Source organism: Littorina saxatilis, linkage group LG1, assembly GCF_037325665.1.
Source record: "Littorina saxatilis isolate snail1 linkage group LG1, US_GU_Lsax_2.0, whole genome shotgun sequence".
NCBI lineage: Eukaryota > Metazoa > Mollusca > Gastropoda > Littorinimorpha > Littorinidae > Littorina > Littorina saxatilis.
Genome location: NC_090245.1, coordinates 20,643,034 through 20,661,298, shown reverse-complemented (window position 1 = coordinate 20,661,298; position 18,265 = coordinate 20,643,034). Strand labels below are relative to the sequence as shown.

The window sequence follows — 18,265 nt, the reverse complement described above, 5'->3', positions numbered from 1 at the left end:
GAATATGCCCACCAAATATGAAGCAGATCCATCGAGAACTTTGGCCGTGCATCGCGAACAGACAGACAGACAGACACACACAAGCCGTATATAGATATACTAGATGAATACCCGCTTCGCCGGGTAGCCGGCTTCGCCGGAAAGAAGTACTTAGAGCCGTACGCCGGCTTCGCCGGGTCCGAACAATGGACCCGCCAAGCTTAGGTCCCTCCCAGATTCGTGGAATGGGAACAGCACGAAAATGATTCAGTGGCCATAATGCCATTCCTGACCATATCGAGTCCCATCCTTGTCGACGAATGTAACCGTGTTAATCACCTTTGAAGGCGAACTCCACTCAAACAGGATTGAGCAATTTAGAGCTTATCTCTAAGCCCTTTTGAACTGTTATGGCTTCTCAAAGGAAGGCCAGTACATACAAATACCCAAAAGCCTCCAGACCACATCACACACAGAACTGAACAATCCACAGGTGTTGCCCACATAGAGAGAGACACACACACACACACACACACACACACACACAGAGAGAAGCCGTATATATATAGAGAGAGATAGATGACAGTGTATTTTTCGCGTGGCTATAAATTGATTCGACCTTTGCACTTTTACAGTGGGGATAATTTACGGGTCCAATTTACGTTCTGGACACTGCGGTGACCTTCTAAAAATAGTAACAGAACGCCGGGAATATCCGAAGATGCCCCCTCATACTATAGTGCACCATACGAAGGAAGGGAGGTAAACGCTGAAAACATGGAGAAGATAAGGAAGAGTTATGCCGTAGTTGATCCCCCCAAAAAAACCAAAATCGGTTTGCGCTGCGCGCTGAGAGCACGTATTGAAATATCTCATCGACCAAATTTTATCCGGGGTGTATCTGAATATGGACACCAAATTTGAAGCAGATCCATCGAGAACTTTGGCCGTGCATGGCGAATACACACACACACACACACACACACACACACACACACACACACACACACACACACACACACACACACACACACACACACACACACAGACAGACAGACAGACACAAGTCGTATATATATATAGATAGATAGATAGATAGATGCCAGTGTGCTGAAATACATGGTACATGTGGGTGGATTTGTTCGCACCGAGAAGGCAGTTTAGCACACGAATTAGACAGAGGGAACCGTGCAATTATCCAAATAATAGCAAGTCTACGTCGCTTCCAGGCACACGTGTGTTGCGCACACGAAAACTACAGCAGTAAGAAGTATCATAATTATACAAGTTTGGACGGGCTTTCTTTCCTCAAAGTGACTGTCTGCGATAAGATTGTCTGCTTCCCGTTGTTCAGTTCTCTCGTTCTAGTTGTGTAGAATCTGGACCAAGTTTCCAGAACGTGTGACGTCATAGTTATGCGGACTGGTAAACGTACAGGTGCCCGTCTTATCTTGGCTATATCTAGATCTCTCTAATGTCTGGTCATCCTCTTCAGCCTGTGGTAGTCTGGTGAGTTGGTTCCGTTGGCCTTGCGTTTCAACCGGTGGTTTTCCGGTGAGTTAGTTGTGATTTGTGTTGGGCAACGTCTGGTAATCCTCTATAACCCGTGGTCGTCTGTTGAGTTAGTTTTGATGTTCTTGCTCACTGTTTGGTCATCCTCTTCAACCCGTAAACGTCTGGTGAGTTAGTGTTTATGGCTTTGGACAGTGTTTGACCATCGCGTTTTAACCTAGTCGTCTGGTGATTTCATTGAGATAATCTTGAGTAGTGTCATGTTGATGTACGCTAATATAAACCAAGAGTGTAGTGTCAGACCCCGACAAAGAAACTCTTCAGCTGATATTCTGTAAATATATGTAGTCGGTTAAACCTGTATATTGTGAGAGTTGCTAAAAAAGGCCTAGCTGCTACTCTCGACAACCTCCTCCCCCCCCCCATCACCCACCCAACCCAAACTCACATGTAGGAGCTAGTTTCCGGATATGATTCGTCGATCGTCTGGGCTACGACTTGTCAAAACGACAATGATGATTACAATGACACTGCCGCCGACAATAATGAAGACGATGATGATGATAATGATGATGGAAAATGATGATGATGATGATGATGATGATGATGATAATGATGATGATGATGATGATAATAATGATGATGATGATGATGATGATGATGACGAAGACGATGAAGACGATGATTGTGAGCATAATGGATGATTTCAGTGGATCAGGTGCATTTCACGGAGAAAGAGGATTTGCTGAACGAATACATCCTCAACGACGTTGGCTCTATCTTCGTTGGCACTGCACACTCCATTGGGTCACGGCCCTGGACTTATGGCCAGGTATGCTATTCTTATTGTCTAGTCCAGAACACAGCCAGGTTTCCCTCATGCAGATGTGAATTCAGAATAACGACAGTTGCAGAGCAAAACGTTTTTTCAAAATAATTATTATTCTTTCTTTCTTTCTTGCTTTTTTTCCTTCTTTCTTTCTTTCCCTTTTCTTTCTTTCTTTCTTTCTTACTTTTTTCTTTCCTTTTTCTGTCTGTGTTTTCTGTCTTTCTTTCTTTCTTTCTGTCTTTCTTTTTGTTAACTCATAAATAAAGATATCTAAGCAGCAAGAGAACAATTGATTGATGCACACACACAAAAAAACACGAATTCGGCGTTTTCCGATTCTTTTCTTTGTTATCATGTTTACATAGACAAACGGTGAAATCTACGGTTGCGCAAAGAGTTCTTTTCGACCCGTATCGTGAATTTCAACAAACGTAATATGTACTGTGCACGCGTTGAGTGAGACTAGAGGGAGTAAGGGGAAGATATAATCATTCTGCAGTACAGTGGAAACCCCTTTACAGACCCCCTAATTCAAGACTCCCTCCTTTTTAAGACCTTGTTTTCTTAGACTTTCTGTTCATAACCTCTGTAAAATTACCCCAATTTTAAGACTCCCTCCTTTTTAAGACTTTCTGTTCATAACCTCTGTAAAATTAACCCAATTTTCAGACTCCCTCATTTTGAAGACCTTGTTGCCTAAGACTTTCTGTTCATAACCTCTGTAAAATGAACCCAATTTTAAGACTCCCTCATTTTGAAGACCTTGTTGCCTAAGACTTTCTGTTCATAACCTCTGTAAAATTACCCCAATTTTAAGACTCCCTCCTTTTAAAGACCTTGTTTTCTTAGACTTTCTGTTCATAACCTCTGTAAAATTACCCCAATTTTAAGACTCCCTCCTTTTTAAGACTTTCTGTTCATAACCTCTGTAAAATTAACCCCATTTTAAGATTCCCTCCTTTTTAAGACCTTGTTTTCTTAGACTTTCTGTTCATAACCTCTGTAAAATTACCCCAAATTTAAGACTCCCTCATTTTGAAGACCTTGTTTTCTTAGACTTTCTGTTCATAACCTCTGTAAAATTACCCCAAATTTAAGACTCCCTCCTTTTAAAGACCTTGTTGCCTAAGACTTTCTGTTCATAACCTCTGTAAAATTACCCCAATTTTACGACTCCCTCCTTTTCAGGCCCTTGTTTTCTTAGACTTTCTGATCATAACCTCTGTAAAATTACCCCCATTTTAAGACTCCCTCCTTTTTGAGGCCTTGTTTTCTTAGACTTTCTGATCATAACCTCTGTAAAATTACCCCCATTTTAAGACTCCCTCATTTTGAAGACCTTGTTGCCTAAGACTTTCTGTTCATAACCTCTGTAAAATGAACCCAATTTTAAGACTCCCTCATTTTGAAGACCTTGTTGCCTAAGACTTTCTGTTCATAACCTCTGTAAAATTACCCCAATTTTAAGACTCCCTCCTTTTAAAGACCCGATTTTTGGAGGTCTTAAAAGGGGGATCCACGGTATCAATACTTCTTCGTCTTTTTTGTGGTTCGTCCGATGGACATTCCAGTCTGTACGATAATAAGTTAATAATTAAAAAATGATACAGACAGTTATTTGTAGGGTTCTTCCCCCCCCTCCCCCCCCCCGAAATGTTACGTATGAAGAAAATTAGCCATAACCCGAGAATGATTATTTTGGAGATTTGAAATTAATATTGTAAAACAAATTTTTTTTTAAAATTTTTCAACTGAATGAGTTTATATGTATGTATTGAGGGCCCCAAAGGGGGGGTATCATCACGATCACGGGAAGGGAAATTTTAGCTTTCACGATCACAGTTACCTTGATTTTTGTTTTCACGATCACAAACACATTGACGAATAGAGGATCAAAGAGTGATACAGCTGTGAAAAATGTACGTTGAAAATAAAATGCTTTGCAATAATGCCCATCACGATCACGAAAACAAATGACGATCACGATCACGAGACTTGATTTTTTTGTCATCACGGATCACGGGCAAAGTCGCATCACGATCACAGAAATGGAAATTTGGGCAATCACGGTCACAGAAAGGTCAAAAAACGCCAATCACGATCACGATTTTAAACCCTTTGGGGCCCTCTGTATTGGTGGAACAGCCTGCATTTCTTCCTTTCTTTCTTGTTCTTGTATTTTTGTTTTGTTTTCATGTACCCCCATTGGTATTCTTGAAATAAAATATTTGCCTTGCCTTGCCTTGCCTTGCCTTGCCTTGCCTTGCCTTGCCTTGAAAAAGGCAGCAGTGCACAGCATGTCCAATTAACTGCCGTAGAGTGTTTGGGCCACAGGTGCGGGGTCTGGCCAGCTTCTCTTCAATTTAAACAAAATTGCACATCATGTGAGAGTTTGGGCCACAGGTGCGGGGTCTGGCCAGCTTCTCATCGATTTAAACAAAATTGCACATCATGAGAGAGTTTGGGCCACAGGGGTGGGGTCTGGCCAGCTTCTCATCGATTTAAACAAAATTGTATTCTAAATACAGAACATGAAACAATAAATAGTTAGAAGCTAACTCAAGAAAAAGCTTATTTTACTTGACTCAAACAAAACAACATTAAACAAATAGTCATGATGGTAGACACATCAACATTAACCAAGAAGAAAATATCGTGGTGGGGGATGGGGGGGGGGGGGGGGGGGGGGGGGTCGGCTTGGGTGGGGGGTGGCACAACAGCAAACAATAGGAATCTAGATAGAAAAAGCTTCTCTTTCTGTGCGTCTTCTAAAAAGAACAGGACTGAAATATCCATACGATCCTTTTTTTACATTTAGTCAAGTTTTGACTAAATGTTTTAACGTAGAGGGGGGAATCGAGACGAGGGTCGTGGTGTATGTGCGTGTGTGTGTGTGTGTGTGTGTCTGTGTGTGTGTGTGTGTGTAGAGCGATTCAGACTAAACTACTGGACCGATCTTTATGAAATTTGACATGAGAGTTCCTGGGTATGAAATCCCCGAACATTTCACTTGACTAAATGTTGTATTTTCGGCTTACGCGACTTGTTTGTTTGTTCCATTAATCAAAAAGCGTGTAGACTTTGTGTATCACTTATGGCAGCATGCTGCAAGTCGGAAAAAAGATAAATGGTTAGATTTACGACGGTTTTTCTTAACGGCAGTTTGACAAAGGCATCCTAGACATCTGTCTGTCCATCCTGAGAAAGGCGTTTGGATTCAAGATGTCACCGTCCATGGCTGATCCTGTAATGGTGGCCAGAGCTCTCTCCAGAATTGTGAGTAATTTCTCTCTCTCCCCCCTCTCTCTCTCTCTTTCTCTCTCTCTCTCTCTCTCTTTTCTCTCTCTCTCTCTCTCTCTCTCTCTCTCTCTCTCTCTCTCTCTCTCTCTCTCTCTCTTGCAAATTTTTGCTTTGCACCTTGTCATGAACATTATAAACTACAATGTTTCATATAATGCGCTTATGTACATAAACTTATACTGTTTCACTAATTATGTATGTATGTAGTAGTAGTTATTATAGTATATTTAGTCCCTCTTTAGGGCGAGGGCCAGATGCAAAAAAGTATACCAATGCTTATTCTGTTACCCTCGTAAAATAAAGAATTGTCATTGTCATTGTCATTGTCATTGTCTCTCTCTCTCTCTCTGACTGTGTCAACAACTAATCTGATGTGATGTGATCCGATCCGATCCGATTTGCTCTGACCTCATCTGATCCCTATACTTCGCGTGTCTGTACTATCAGATCAACGATTGCGATGACAAGGGAGTGCTGGTGGGTAACTGGTCAGGGGATTACGAAGGGGGAGCGAAGCCAACCTCCTGGACCTCGAGCACCGCCATCCTTCGCAAGTACGAGGAGACTGGTCAGCCGGTCAAGTACGGACAGTGCTGGGTCTTCTCTCACTTGCTGACCGCAGGTATACTTTTTTATCTCAATGTTTACTACTTTATTGTCCCATCGCTGGGAAATTCGGGTCGCTTCCTCCCAGTGGAAAGCTAGCAGCAACAGAGTCACGCGACCTAAGTGTATGCATGTTTAAGTGTAATCAGCCACCCGCACTTATGACAGAATGACAAAGATCTTTAAAGTGCCACAGTGGTAACACGGGGGTGGAACATGGATACCGACTCTGAGTCTGCACGTACATAAGTTGATCCGTGTCCGTCCCGGCCGGAATCGCACCTGCGACCAAAGGATCATAAGTTCAGTGCTCTTCCAACTAAGCTACCGGAATGTATAGTGTAATTTTAGACAATGTAACATATGGCAGAATGAGATTAGTCTTAAGGGCATTCTAGGGAATTCAAGTTACGTCCCCTGCTTTGTGACGCTGCTTTGTTCGTACAAGGAATTACTTCCCGTACTTTCTTTTCAAAGACACAAAAGATACTCAATTGTTTGCCCTGAACATGTCCGGAACAAAGTATTTCTTTAAAACAATACAGTTCATGTACATGAGTAAATCTCTTGTAAAGTGTACGAGTGCTAAAGCCTATTTGAACGTCCTGTTTATTTATTAACATTTTACATTAGAGTCAAGTGGGGTTTTCGGGCTACGGCCGGCTCCTACCCAGAGTGGAAGTGCTATGGTTTCTATATATGGGAAGGCTGGGATCGCACAGCCGAGTGTCATTCACTTAACGAATGCGACTTTGAGTGTGCTCAGGTTCTGTGTACCTGACCAACACCGCAGGTGCAGCAATTCTTGGGCCTGGTTGACGCCAGGATATATTATGACAGTAAGCGTAGAGTGCTGCCCTGTCACGTAGTCTCAAACCAAAATTGGAAATCCATAGCATCATCCTTATAATTATCCTTAACTCATTAATCATCCAAACATTATAAATTGTCCTGGCTCTTGTGGCCCTTCATGCCCGCAGCTCTCATGGTGACCTTGGTCTCAGTGTTCCTGTTCCATCCTTCCCTGAATAGTAGTTCTGCTGTCAATCGTCAACTTGTGAGGTTCTGGGGGTCCACGGAGGGCCGTAGTGGCGGTCTGCTCTCTGGGGGGGACGCTCACTCAGTCTGGCTACGCGACTTAACAGTCAATGTCGTTAGTAGGGGGCATAGTAGGTAGTGGGCTGCGTCCGTTGACTCGGGACAGAACCACAACTAGTGACTCAGCAGACGTGCAGTGTCATCTTCCGAGGGTAGCCTACCGCAGCGACCCGACATCCCTCCCTGGAGCGTCTGTAAAATCGACGAGTCTGGCAGCGGAACGAAATTCAGATGTGGATGGAGCAGTGAGTGCAGGGACGGGGTGGTGTGAGAGCACACCGGGACAAGGAACAGGTGTTAAGACAGCCAAAAAAAACACACCAAAAAACACCAAAACAAACAAACAAACAAACATTTTACCTTTGTGACGACGATGACAGCGATGATGGCGACGATGAAGATGCTGCTGCTGCTGCTGCTGCTGCTGCTTATGATAACGGTTTTCTTCACAACTATGTTGGCGAGCTACTGCGCCAAGAGTTATCAAAGTTAAATGATTGATTACAAAATATACAGATAGAAATAACGAAGAATGGTGATCGTGTGCTTTGGTAACCACACTTTTCCATCCATTGTTTAATTGAAAGGACAATATATTATCTTATGTCTTATGTCTTATGTCTTATGGTTTACAGTGAGCAGAGCCCTAGGGCTGCCGTGTCGCAGTGTGACGAACTTTGACTCTGCGCACGATACAGATAACACGTGCACAATTGACACATACTACGATGAGGAGGGAGAGGAGCTCAAACATCTCAAATCCGACTCAATCTGGTTAGTGTTTGAATATTGGTGAAAGAACTCATGGCATACTCCAGATATATATAGCCCTGTTATTGTGACGTCACACACCGAAAAAGTAAAATAATGAAATGTATTCAATGACACGACGAAGCTCAAACTGGGCAGCTTAAACTGGATATGGCTGCACTCATACGGCTTAGGAACTTAAAAACAAAGTGATTGGCTTTTTTTCTTCAAATTTATCGATTGTTCCTCGACCTCCTGAAAGTGCAGCCTTAACAATGTTAAGCATACAGCTAGAATGTAGTAGCGCAATTTACACAACAGGAGTCGCCTTTAACCTTTTCGATTTTACTAATGCCTACTCATTCGAATTAAACTGCGAACATTCATTTTTCAAGTCAAGAGTTATTACTTAATGACACGTTCTAGCATGGACAAAAGAAACAGGTTTTTTCGTAAGCAAAGCTTTGTGTTTTTGGATTTTTCGTTGGTTGAGAGTTTTCGCACTGTTCGCTTGAAAGTCTGTTGGCTGTTTTCGCACTGTTCGCTTGAAAGTCTGTTGGCTGTTTTCGCACTGTTCGCTTGTAAGTCGGTTGGCTGTTTTCGCACTGTTTGCTTGAAATTCTGTTGGCTGTTTTCGCACTGTTCGCTTGAATGTCTGTTGGCTGTTTTCGCACTGTTCGCCTGAGAGTCTGTTGGCTGTTTTCGCACTGTTCGCTTGAATGTCTGTTGGCTGTTTTTGCACTGTTCGCTTGAAAGTCTGTTGGCTGTTTTCGCACTGTTCGCTTGAAAGTCTGTTGGCTGTTTTCGCACTGTTCGCTTGAAAGTCTGTTGGCTGTTTTCGTGTAGGAACTTCCACGTGTGGAACGAGGTGTGGATCTTGAGGCCTGACCTGCAAGACAACACCTATGACGGATGGCACGTTGTCGACGCTACTCCACAAGAGCAAAGTTGTGGTATGTAATTTGTGAATGGAAGCCTTTAAAAAAAACCACTCATTAAAGACAAACAACACCGATTAAACTAACTAACAAGAGCAAAGTTGTGGTATGCAATGTGTGCATGGAAGCCTTTAAAAAACGTATTACAGACAAACAACACCGATTAAACTAAACAACAACGTTGTCGACGCTACTCCACAAGTGCAAAGTTGTGGTATGCAATTTGTACATGGAACAAAGCTGCTCCACACGTTTGCTTTAGTAGCGACAAAGAAGGAAAGCGTGAGACATTACGTACTGGAACATACGACGTATGTAATTTATCCTTAACGTGTGCAACTTTTGATTTATGTTGTGTAATGTGACACCATATAGGTACGTTGACAAAAACAACAGTCTTTCAGCCTTAAACCGGCGACACATTTAGCAAAGCAGATCTTCAAACCGTTATTTTTATGGATGTGGGTTGTGGGTGTTTTTCAGGCATGTTTCAGTGCGGTCCGTGCCCCGTAGCAGCAGTGAAGAGAGGGGAAATAAATGTGGGTTACGACACCGCTTTTGTCTTCAGCGAGGTCAACGCCGAGGTCGTGAATTGGGTATGCGACCCTGACGAAGAAATCAAGACCCACTCTTCCATCAAAAGAGATTAGTAAGTATAATGTACACGCACTCGATGGTTGAGGCAATACACACGTTTTCTACGAAGGGAATATCACTTCAATATGATAAAAGTATAGTTTATTTTGCAATGTTATTTTTATTACAGATCGAAATACAGAAGTGAGGGACTTCTTAAAAGGCCTGGGAGCAAATGCATAGCCAGCACATACTTTATGAATTTCATAGCGCTATGGTGCACAAAGCTATGAAACCCACTATTGAACGTAGCGGTCCGCATGCATGAGCCCAAATAGCGCCTGCAATAGCTATGAGCGACTCTATTTTTAACACGTACATAGTGGAAGGGATTCCCCGTCATTCTGTGTATCCGCGCATGCGTTGATGACGTTAATCCGGCTTTTTGTGTAAGTTGAGGCGCATCTCATTGACTGACATTTCGGTCAAGTAATCTTCGACGATGCACGAACTATGGGATTCCATTTCAGTTTCTAAGTTTTTGTTTTGTGAATTCAACAAATTGACGTTTCAATCAAACTGTCAAACCATTGATTTTTGGCGAATATTTGAAAGATTGTGAACATTCCATGACCGGTCCATAACTTTTTATGAAGAGTATATATATGTTGTGTGTGGATTAAAAAACAAGCTCAGAAAATTCAAACGAATAGAATAAAGTGTTCTTTCTTGTGTAGCTCTTTACGGTACTGCGCTTTACTGGCTTGTTACTTTCTGCCCATTTTGTGTGTGAACGTTCAGCGCTTTCTAGGCGCATGGCCGCGGGGAAAAAAGCTATACTGTTTTGGCTTGGGGAAAACATACATTCTGTGAGTTGGACAGATTGACTAAATCAGTAAATGTAGTAATTACGCTTCATGCGACTTGTTTTGTTTATTCGTTTCTTTTTTTCGTACACAGTGTTGGCAACCAGCTGAGTACTAAGACTCCGGACGGGAAAGCACACCTGAAGAAACTGAGCTACTTTCACCAGGATGATCCTTCCTTGCGTTTGGACCTGACCGACACCTATAAGTTTGACGAAGGTGGGCGTATTATATAAATTGTTATTGTACTCTGGCCGATATCGACGTTATTTAAATGTGACCAATATTTTCTGTATTGGTCGATATTAACCAGGTGTGTTTTGTTTTTGTGTGTGTGTGTGTGTGTGTGTGTGTGTGTGTGTGTGTGTGTGTGTGTGTGTGTGTGTTTTCCTAATTGTCTTTGATCAATTGTTTGTGTCTGTGTGCGATTGATTAGATACTTGTTTCCACTCTGGCTCTCTCTCTGTCTCTCTGTCTCTGTCTCTGTCTCTGTGTCTCTCTATCTCTCTGTCTCTCTGTCTCTCTGTCTCTCTCTCTCTCTCTCTGTCTGTCTCTGTCTCTCTCTCTCTCTCTCTTTCTTTCTTTCTTTCTCCCTCTCAATCTGTTGTTTGTCGTTCTGTCATTTCTCTGTCTGACATTTTTGTCTGTCTGTCTGTCTGTCTGTCTGTCTGACTCACTCACTCTCTCTCACTCTCTCACTCTCTCTCTCTCTCTCTCTCACTCTCTCTCACTCTCTCCCCCACTCTTTCTTTTCTTTCTATATCAGCTTCCTCCTTTTCTAATTGCAACATCTTCCTTTCTTCCTTTATTTGTTCGTTCGTTCGTTCGTTTGTTCGGTCCTTTCTTCCTTCCTTCCTTCCTTCCTCCCTCTCTCCCCCTCCCTCCCTCCCTCCTTCCCTTCCTTAATCCTTCCTTCCTTCCATGTTTTTATTAATCATTTTATTTTGTGTTCTATGTTAGTCATATTTGATTTTTTTTCCTTTTTGTCTGCATATCTGAAATGGTCGCGCGTGCATTTGTTCAAGACTTTAATTCTTTGCAGGTACCCCTGAAGAAAGAGAAGCAGTAAGAAGAGCTGTTCGCTTTTCACGACACGGTGGAAGACTTTTCAAAAAGAGTTCCGTGAGTGGTTTCTTTGTGAATGATATTTGAACAGTAACCATGTTGAACTTGTTTTGGTGATCATAGAGGTTGTAATCAGTTTGCGCAGACATTACAGTCTATTTTCAGTTTGTGAACTACGTTTCTTTCCTTCTTGCTTGCTTGTTTGCGCAATCTTTCTTTCTTGTCTTTATTTCGGTTTTATTGGTTACTTTGGATTTTCTATATATAATCCTTGTCATACGATAGTGTGTGATCTGTTACCACAATGACCGCGTTCTCGGTTTTTACATTTGGTCAAGTTTTGACTAAATATGTTACCATAGACGGGGAATCGAGACGAGGGTGGTGGTTTAAGTATGTGTGTGTGTGTGTGTGTGTGTGTGTGTGTGTGTGTGTGTGTGTGTGTGTGTGTGTGTGTGTGTGTGTGTGTGTGTTTGTGTGTGTTTCTGTGTAGAGCGATTCCCAGAAAACAACCCGATTGATCTTAATTTAACTTTACATGCAAATTCTTCCAGATGATATCCCCATACCATTTGTTTCGATAAATGTCGTTGATGACTTCATAGCCGGCGTTTAGTGAAAGTTGAGGCGGCACTGCCACAACCTCATTGTTTAATTTAAACGACTGAAATGTTGGTCAAGCATTCCTCGAAGATGCCGGGACTATTGGATTGAATTTCAGCTTCAAAAGTCGTTAATGAGTTTGGTCATTACAAATATCACAATTCGAATTAAAAATAAAAATTTAGATAATCGACCAAAAGTAATTTCATCTTATTCTTTATCATTTCCTCAATCCAAAAATATATATACTGTTCAAAAAAAGAAACGCATAGCTTGTAATATTTGGATAATTTAGTTATATGGCTACAAGGATATCCACCAAACTGCAGAAAATGTTTATCTGGTCGTCGACCTTTCGTCCATTGCCACAAGTGAGCTCTGCACGTGACGCATGCGTTATCAGTGGCTACAATGTCAAAATTGCTCATTTGGCATGACCACTCGTCATGCTTCAGTGTAATCTCGTGAAACTCGGGGAATATTGAGCTCTCACCATGTCTTCCAAAACCCATAAAAGCGGATTGTTCGCCACAAAGAAATCAGACGACAATTCAGCGACGAAAGATGGCCCGATGCCAAATTGCATTGGGTCGTTTACAAGCAGGCCAAAGTCAAAGTGCAATCGCCAGGCACTTCCACGTGTCCCAGAGCACCATCAGTAGACTGTGGGTCAGGTTTCAAGCCACTGGCTCCGTTGCTGACTTGCCACGAGCGGGAAGACCAAGGGCGACAACTGCTGCTCACGACCGCTTCATACGGCTCCGCCACCTCCGGAATCGTTTCCTGTCGGCCTCATCTTCTGTCCAGGCTCTCCCCGGGCCACACCGATTATCGGACCAGACCGTGCGGAACTGCCTGCTCGCAGACCTCACAGAGGAGCTGTCCTCACCCGCCGCCATCGCCAGAACCGAGTGCAGTGGGGCAACCAGCACCTTCGCTGGACCGTCCGGAATCACTGGAGACACGTGTGGTTCAGCGACGAGTCCTACTTCCTGCTCCAGCGACATGATGGTCGGAGGAGGGTCTACCGGAGAGTAAACGAACGTTACGCGCCCAACTGTGTGGATGAGGCACCCGTTCATGGTGGTGGAGGCGTCATGGTGTGAGGGGCGATCAATACCGCTGGAAGGAGCACCCTGGTGCACGTCCAAGGGCGCATAACTGCCCAGCGATACGTGGAGGAAATTCTGCGCCCACACGCCCTTCCTCTTCTGGCTGACCAGGATGCCATATTCCAGCAGGACAACGCTCGCCCGCACACAGCACGACTCACCACCCAGTTCCTCACCGACCACCATGTCCAGGTGCTTCCCTGGCCATCCATGTCGCCAGACATGAACCCGATAGAACACCTCTGGGATGAATTGGACAGACGTGTGCGCAGACGAGAAGAAGCGCCGGCAAATCACCGCGATCTATTGCAGGCACTTCAGGAGGAGTGGGACACCATCCCACAGCAAGATATCCGGCATCTGATCCAGTCCATGCCCAGAAGGTGCCGGGCAGTTGTTGCTGCTCAAGGCAGTCACACCCCCTACTGACTTGACAGCCTCGGCACCCAATCGTATTGATTGACTGATTGATTTGAAGATGCAAATGAACTGTGTGTGCATTCAACTGTGTCCATACCAAATTTCAAACAAATAATCTAAATATTGGATTTTCTGTTAATTTTTTCGAAAAATAAAACAAATTTGGCAAGTAGCAACTATGCGTTTCTTTTTTTGAACAGTATACATTTGCCGTGTTTAATTTACTCTGAAAGTAACCTCACAAATAAAGAAAATAGGTTTAATGAACGCGACGTTCGCATGCTTTGCGGAGACGAGCGGAACGCATGTCAGACTTCGGGGTGAGGCTCGTAAAGCCGACCTAAAAACAGCCAACACCGAGACTACATTTAGTACATGGGTTTTTAATGTTTATCTTTAAGTTCCAGGCCGAAAGGTTTACTCATTGTATTTTATGTCGCTTCTTGTGGTTATTTTTACATTCAGTCAATACTTGACTGAATGATTTAACGACGGCGGTGAGTGAGTTTTGTCTCTCGATGTATGTGTGTATGTATGTGTGTGTGACAAGCATTTATTAGATACTACCCAACGGATTTTCATGAAAATTGATACATACATTTTTCAGGGCATTTCTTAAGGGTGATTTCCTCCGATTTGTGATAGCGCTATTTGATGACGTCATATTTGCACGTTTGCAAAAGTTGAGAAGGCACTGTCACGGCTATATTTTTCATCAATTTTATTGACATCTTTCTAACATAATCTTTGACTCGGTCCGGACTGTCGTATTGCATTTCTCCTCGGTACCTTAAAACTTCGTGCATTCAAAAGACGCCTATTTTTTTCTTTCTTTTTTATTCGGAATTTCATTCAGAAAAATCATGCCATTATGTTCCTTACTGCGTCCTGTGTCCGAAAATATATAGTTTTGTTGTAATGTATCGACAAATGCACTTAGGAATGAAGAAAACCGCCTACTTCAAAACAACGAATTCACCTTTCTCACTCTTCAGGAACTTGAAGTGACGTTCGACAGGAAAACACAGACGATGATCGGCAAAGACCTCGTGATCACGTCATACGTGAACAACGTCAGCAAAGAAGATAAAGCGGTTGACGTCATCATGGCGGTCCGCACGTGCACATACTGGAACAATTCCGTGGACGACAAGGCTCTGGAGAAGAAGACTCTACCGCGGAAGACGATCAAGGCTGGCCAGAGTAAGTTTCACTACTACTACTACTACTACTACTACTACTACTACTACTACTACTACTACTACTACTACTACTACTACTACTAACAATCGCGCACACTCACACACACACACACACACACACACACACGTACGTACAGCACACTCACACACACGAACGTACACACACACACACACACACACACACACACACACACACACACACACACACACACACACACACACGCACACACACACTGAAATACAGTTTGTGGATAACAATACTATAAAGAACAGTTTTGGTTGGGTGTACCCCCTGTTAAGAACATCCCACATCTGACTAAATGAGGTCTTTAAACAGGGATTGTGCGAATTTGTAATCTTAGGTCTTATAGGGGGGAGGGGGCACTACTTCAGTATTTCTGTGTGAAATAAATCCTGGCTATCACACCCCCCTCGTCCATTCACCCCTCCCTCGTTTGTCACCCACTGGCTACACATGTATCCTACTATCATCCCCAAACTCGTCGACAATAAGTGATTTCCAAAGCTGATTTTTTTTTGGGTCTATCTTTCCTTCCGTGTGTTGTGTCAAAAATGAAGAATATGGTACGTTACGTTGATAAACGGGTAAGACTATTGCACGATATACATCATCTAGTCAGGGGACAGTGGTGAATGTCGTTTGGAGGGTTTGGCGGAACGATTGTAGCACTCGTATGATAGAGGAATCTTGCTCCTACTCATCCTACCCCTTCTCCAACTTCCTCCTCCAACCTTCCTGTTACAGGATGACGCAGTAATCCCCTTTGTCACAGGCAGCTGTTCTCTATTGACGGAGAGTTGTCTTCTTGCAAAAGCGTTAGCTATTTATAATAGCTCGACGTTTTGGTACGTCGGTTCACCAGCACGCACGTCATGTCTCGGCACTTCACTTCCTGGAAAAGAAAGAAAATGTATAACTGACACGTGTGTGTTGGAGGTGGGGGTGCGGGAGGGTATGTAGGTGGTAACACGTGTAAAGCGCAGTCTCCAGGTCGTCCACTACCAAGATCAGCTGGGTCTCGCAAGATCTTCTTTTGCGAAAGCCGTGTTGGTCGAGGTTGCCATTGAACAGAAATCACCCTCCTCCTCAAACTCCTCCTTATCAACCTTTTCCTCTCCTCCTTCTTCTCCTCCTCCTCTTTCTCTTTCTCCTCCTCCTACTCCTCCTCCAATCAACTGCATTTAATTCCCCTCCTCCTCCTCTTCCTCCTCCTCGTACTACTCCTCCTACAATCAACAGTAATTAATTCAACTACATTTTCTTTTTTTCAGCGGAGCAGTTTCAAGTGACAGTGACGCCACAGAAGTACTTGGAGAGCTGTGACGAAAGCTACAGCGTTTATGCTTACGTATGTGCCAAAGACGTCGCAGCCAACATGCCATACAGTTCTCAACAGCCTTTCAGACTGCGTACGCCGGACCTGGACATTAAGGTTTGTAGTTACCTAATTATACGTAGGTTGCAATGGTCAGGAGAAAGTGTATACGTACAAAACACGAAGAACTGCGTCCGTTATGTCTGTGTAACACTCCCCGCGTGTTTTCATTGTGGGATCAAGCGGTGCTTTGTAGCCTTTTGGGCGGCCATTTACTTCTAAACATTACTGCTAAGCACTAAAACTTGTCAACATATATTGCATTCCTACTTCTACCAGGTCTTGAAACAAATTATACACGCGTTGCTGTTGTTTTCAATGTTTCTGAGCCATACAAACATGTGTTGTCTGTCGAGTTCTAGTTTACATTAATTGCCACAGTCATTATGCATTTCAAAGTTTGTATGAGGGTTTTGACGATAACTGATTTTTTAAATTTTTTTTATGACAGGGTCCAAAGTCGGCCAAGTCCGGCGAGCAATTGACCGTGACGGCGTCCTTCACAAACCCCCTTCAGGTTCCCCTCACTAACTGTCACCTGGAGATGACCGGCAACCTCGACCTCCACGAGGACGACAAGAACGACTTTGAGTTCGTCTTCTGGTCCAAACTGCTACAGCATAAGTAAGCCTTTTGCTGTCAAGTGTGTCGACAACTGGTGCCTTATGTGATCTCTCACTTGGTGTGTGTTAATGATCATGTATGAAAGTTGTATCATGTAGTGAGGGATACGTGTATTAAAAGCCCCACAATAATGTGCATGGCAACAAACAAAGAAAACCAAAAAAGGATAAGAATAAGGATAAGATTTCATAGAGTCCTGTGAGGTTACCCTCATGGAAATTCCAGCTGCCATCAATATATGGCGCTTCCTATTTTTTTCCCTGCATGCGTGTATTCATGTTTCCAAGCCCTGAGACTTTCGCTGTGAACGTGGGTTCTTTATCGTGCGCATGCGTGCACACGGGGGTGTTCGGCCACCGAGGAGAGTCTGCACACAGTTGACTCTGGGAAATAATTCCCTCGCCGAACGTGGGGATCGAACCCCACGTCGAAAGCGACAACTGGTTTTAAAGCCAATGCCGCTACCAATTTAGCTATTTCTCCGCCCCTTGATGCAAAATACAGGAAAATGACTTAAAACTTTGTTGTCATGAGAACTGGTCTCGGCCGCAAAGAAATCGCCTTCAATAGGACCAACGTTGTCCGCGTGTGCGAAATATAAAACATGATTTCAAACAAACAATTTTGTTGTGCCAAAAGTTAGCCATCCTCTGAAATTTCCCCGCGAGTGTGTTAGGTTTCAAGCAGGCGGGCTTGGCGGTGTTGATGTTGTTGTTGTTGGCGGCTGTGTGTTTGTGACAGTTTTAAGCTGAAGGGGCCAACGCTATCGTTGCTGTCGTAAGCCAACGTATCTTGGAGAGCTACCACACCAGGATATTCTGTCGAGAGAACTGCATGGTCTCCGCAAGGAAAAGTCCTTCAAACGGACCAACGTTGTCGTTGATGTCCTAAGCTCACGTGTCCAAAAGTATTTTAGAAATAAAGATATATGAATTTACACTCGTTGGAAAAATAAGCCCTCCGCTTGAATCTCTCAGCGAGTATTTTTGGTTCAAGGACCAACAGCGTTGTTGATGTTGTTGTCGCTGGCGGTTGTGCGTGTATGACTGTATATCGCTGGAGCGAAGCACGAGCATGTTGTCTGTGCTGTATTGTGGTTTTTAGATCGTCAAATGCTCATTGACGTTTATGAAAGATGTTTGCACCGATCTTCCTTAAATGCAAGCCAAACTCTGCCAAAGAAAAATGGGGCCTCACTCGCTTGTACTATTGTCTGCTTAACTAGAGACCATAGTTCAAAAATCTATAGTTTCTTCTCTAAAACCATTGGTCAAGGCGCAAATAAACATCGCAATTAAAACATGAGCACAAAGGGAGTGACTAACAGTCACGTAATTGCTGACGCTGAAGGAGCAATTACTTGAGTCACTGTTGGTGATTACTACGAA

General features: G+C 43.3%; 1 protein-coding gene across 8 annotated transcripts in view; it reads left to right on the top strand.

Moving 5' to 3' along the window:
- LOC138964340 (annulin-like) overlaps positions 1-18,265 on the top strand; it is a 51,019-nt gene that overhangs the window by 30,267 nt on the left and 2,487 nt on the right. For all 8 annotated transcript variants that reach the window (XM_070336311.1, XM_070336301.1, XM_070336319.1 and 5 more), the window contains 11 exons: positions 2,202-2,323; positions 5,483-5,596; positions 6,068-6,242; positions 7,960-8,098; positions 8,921-9,027; positions 9,496-9,661; positions 10,549-10,673; positions 11,497-11,576; positions 14,650-14,857; positions 16,150-16,310; positions 16,705-16,877. In XM_070336311.1, coding sequence (XP_070192412.1) covers positions 2,202-2,323; positions 5,483-5,596; positions 6,068-6,242; positions 7,960-8,098; positions 8,921-9,027; positions 9,496-9,661; positions 10,549-10,673; positions 11,497-11,576; positions 14,650-14,857; positions 16,150-16,310; positions 16,705-16,877 — 1,570 coding nt within the window. The remainder of the gene's footprint in view (positions 1-2,201; positions 2,324-5,482; positions 5,597-6,067; positions 6,243-7,959; positions 8,099-8,920; positions 9,028-9,495; positions 9,662-10,548; positions 10,674-11,496; positions 11,577-14,649; positions 14,858-16,149; positions 16,311-16,704; positions 16,878-18,265) is intronic.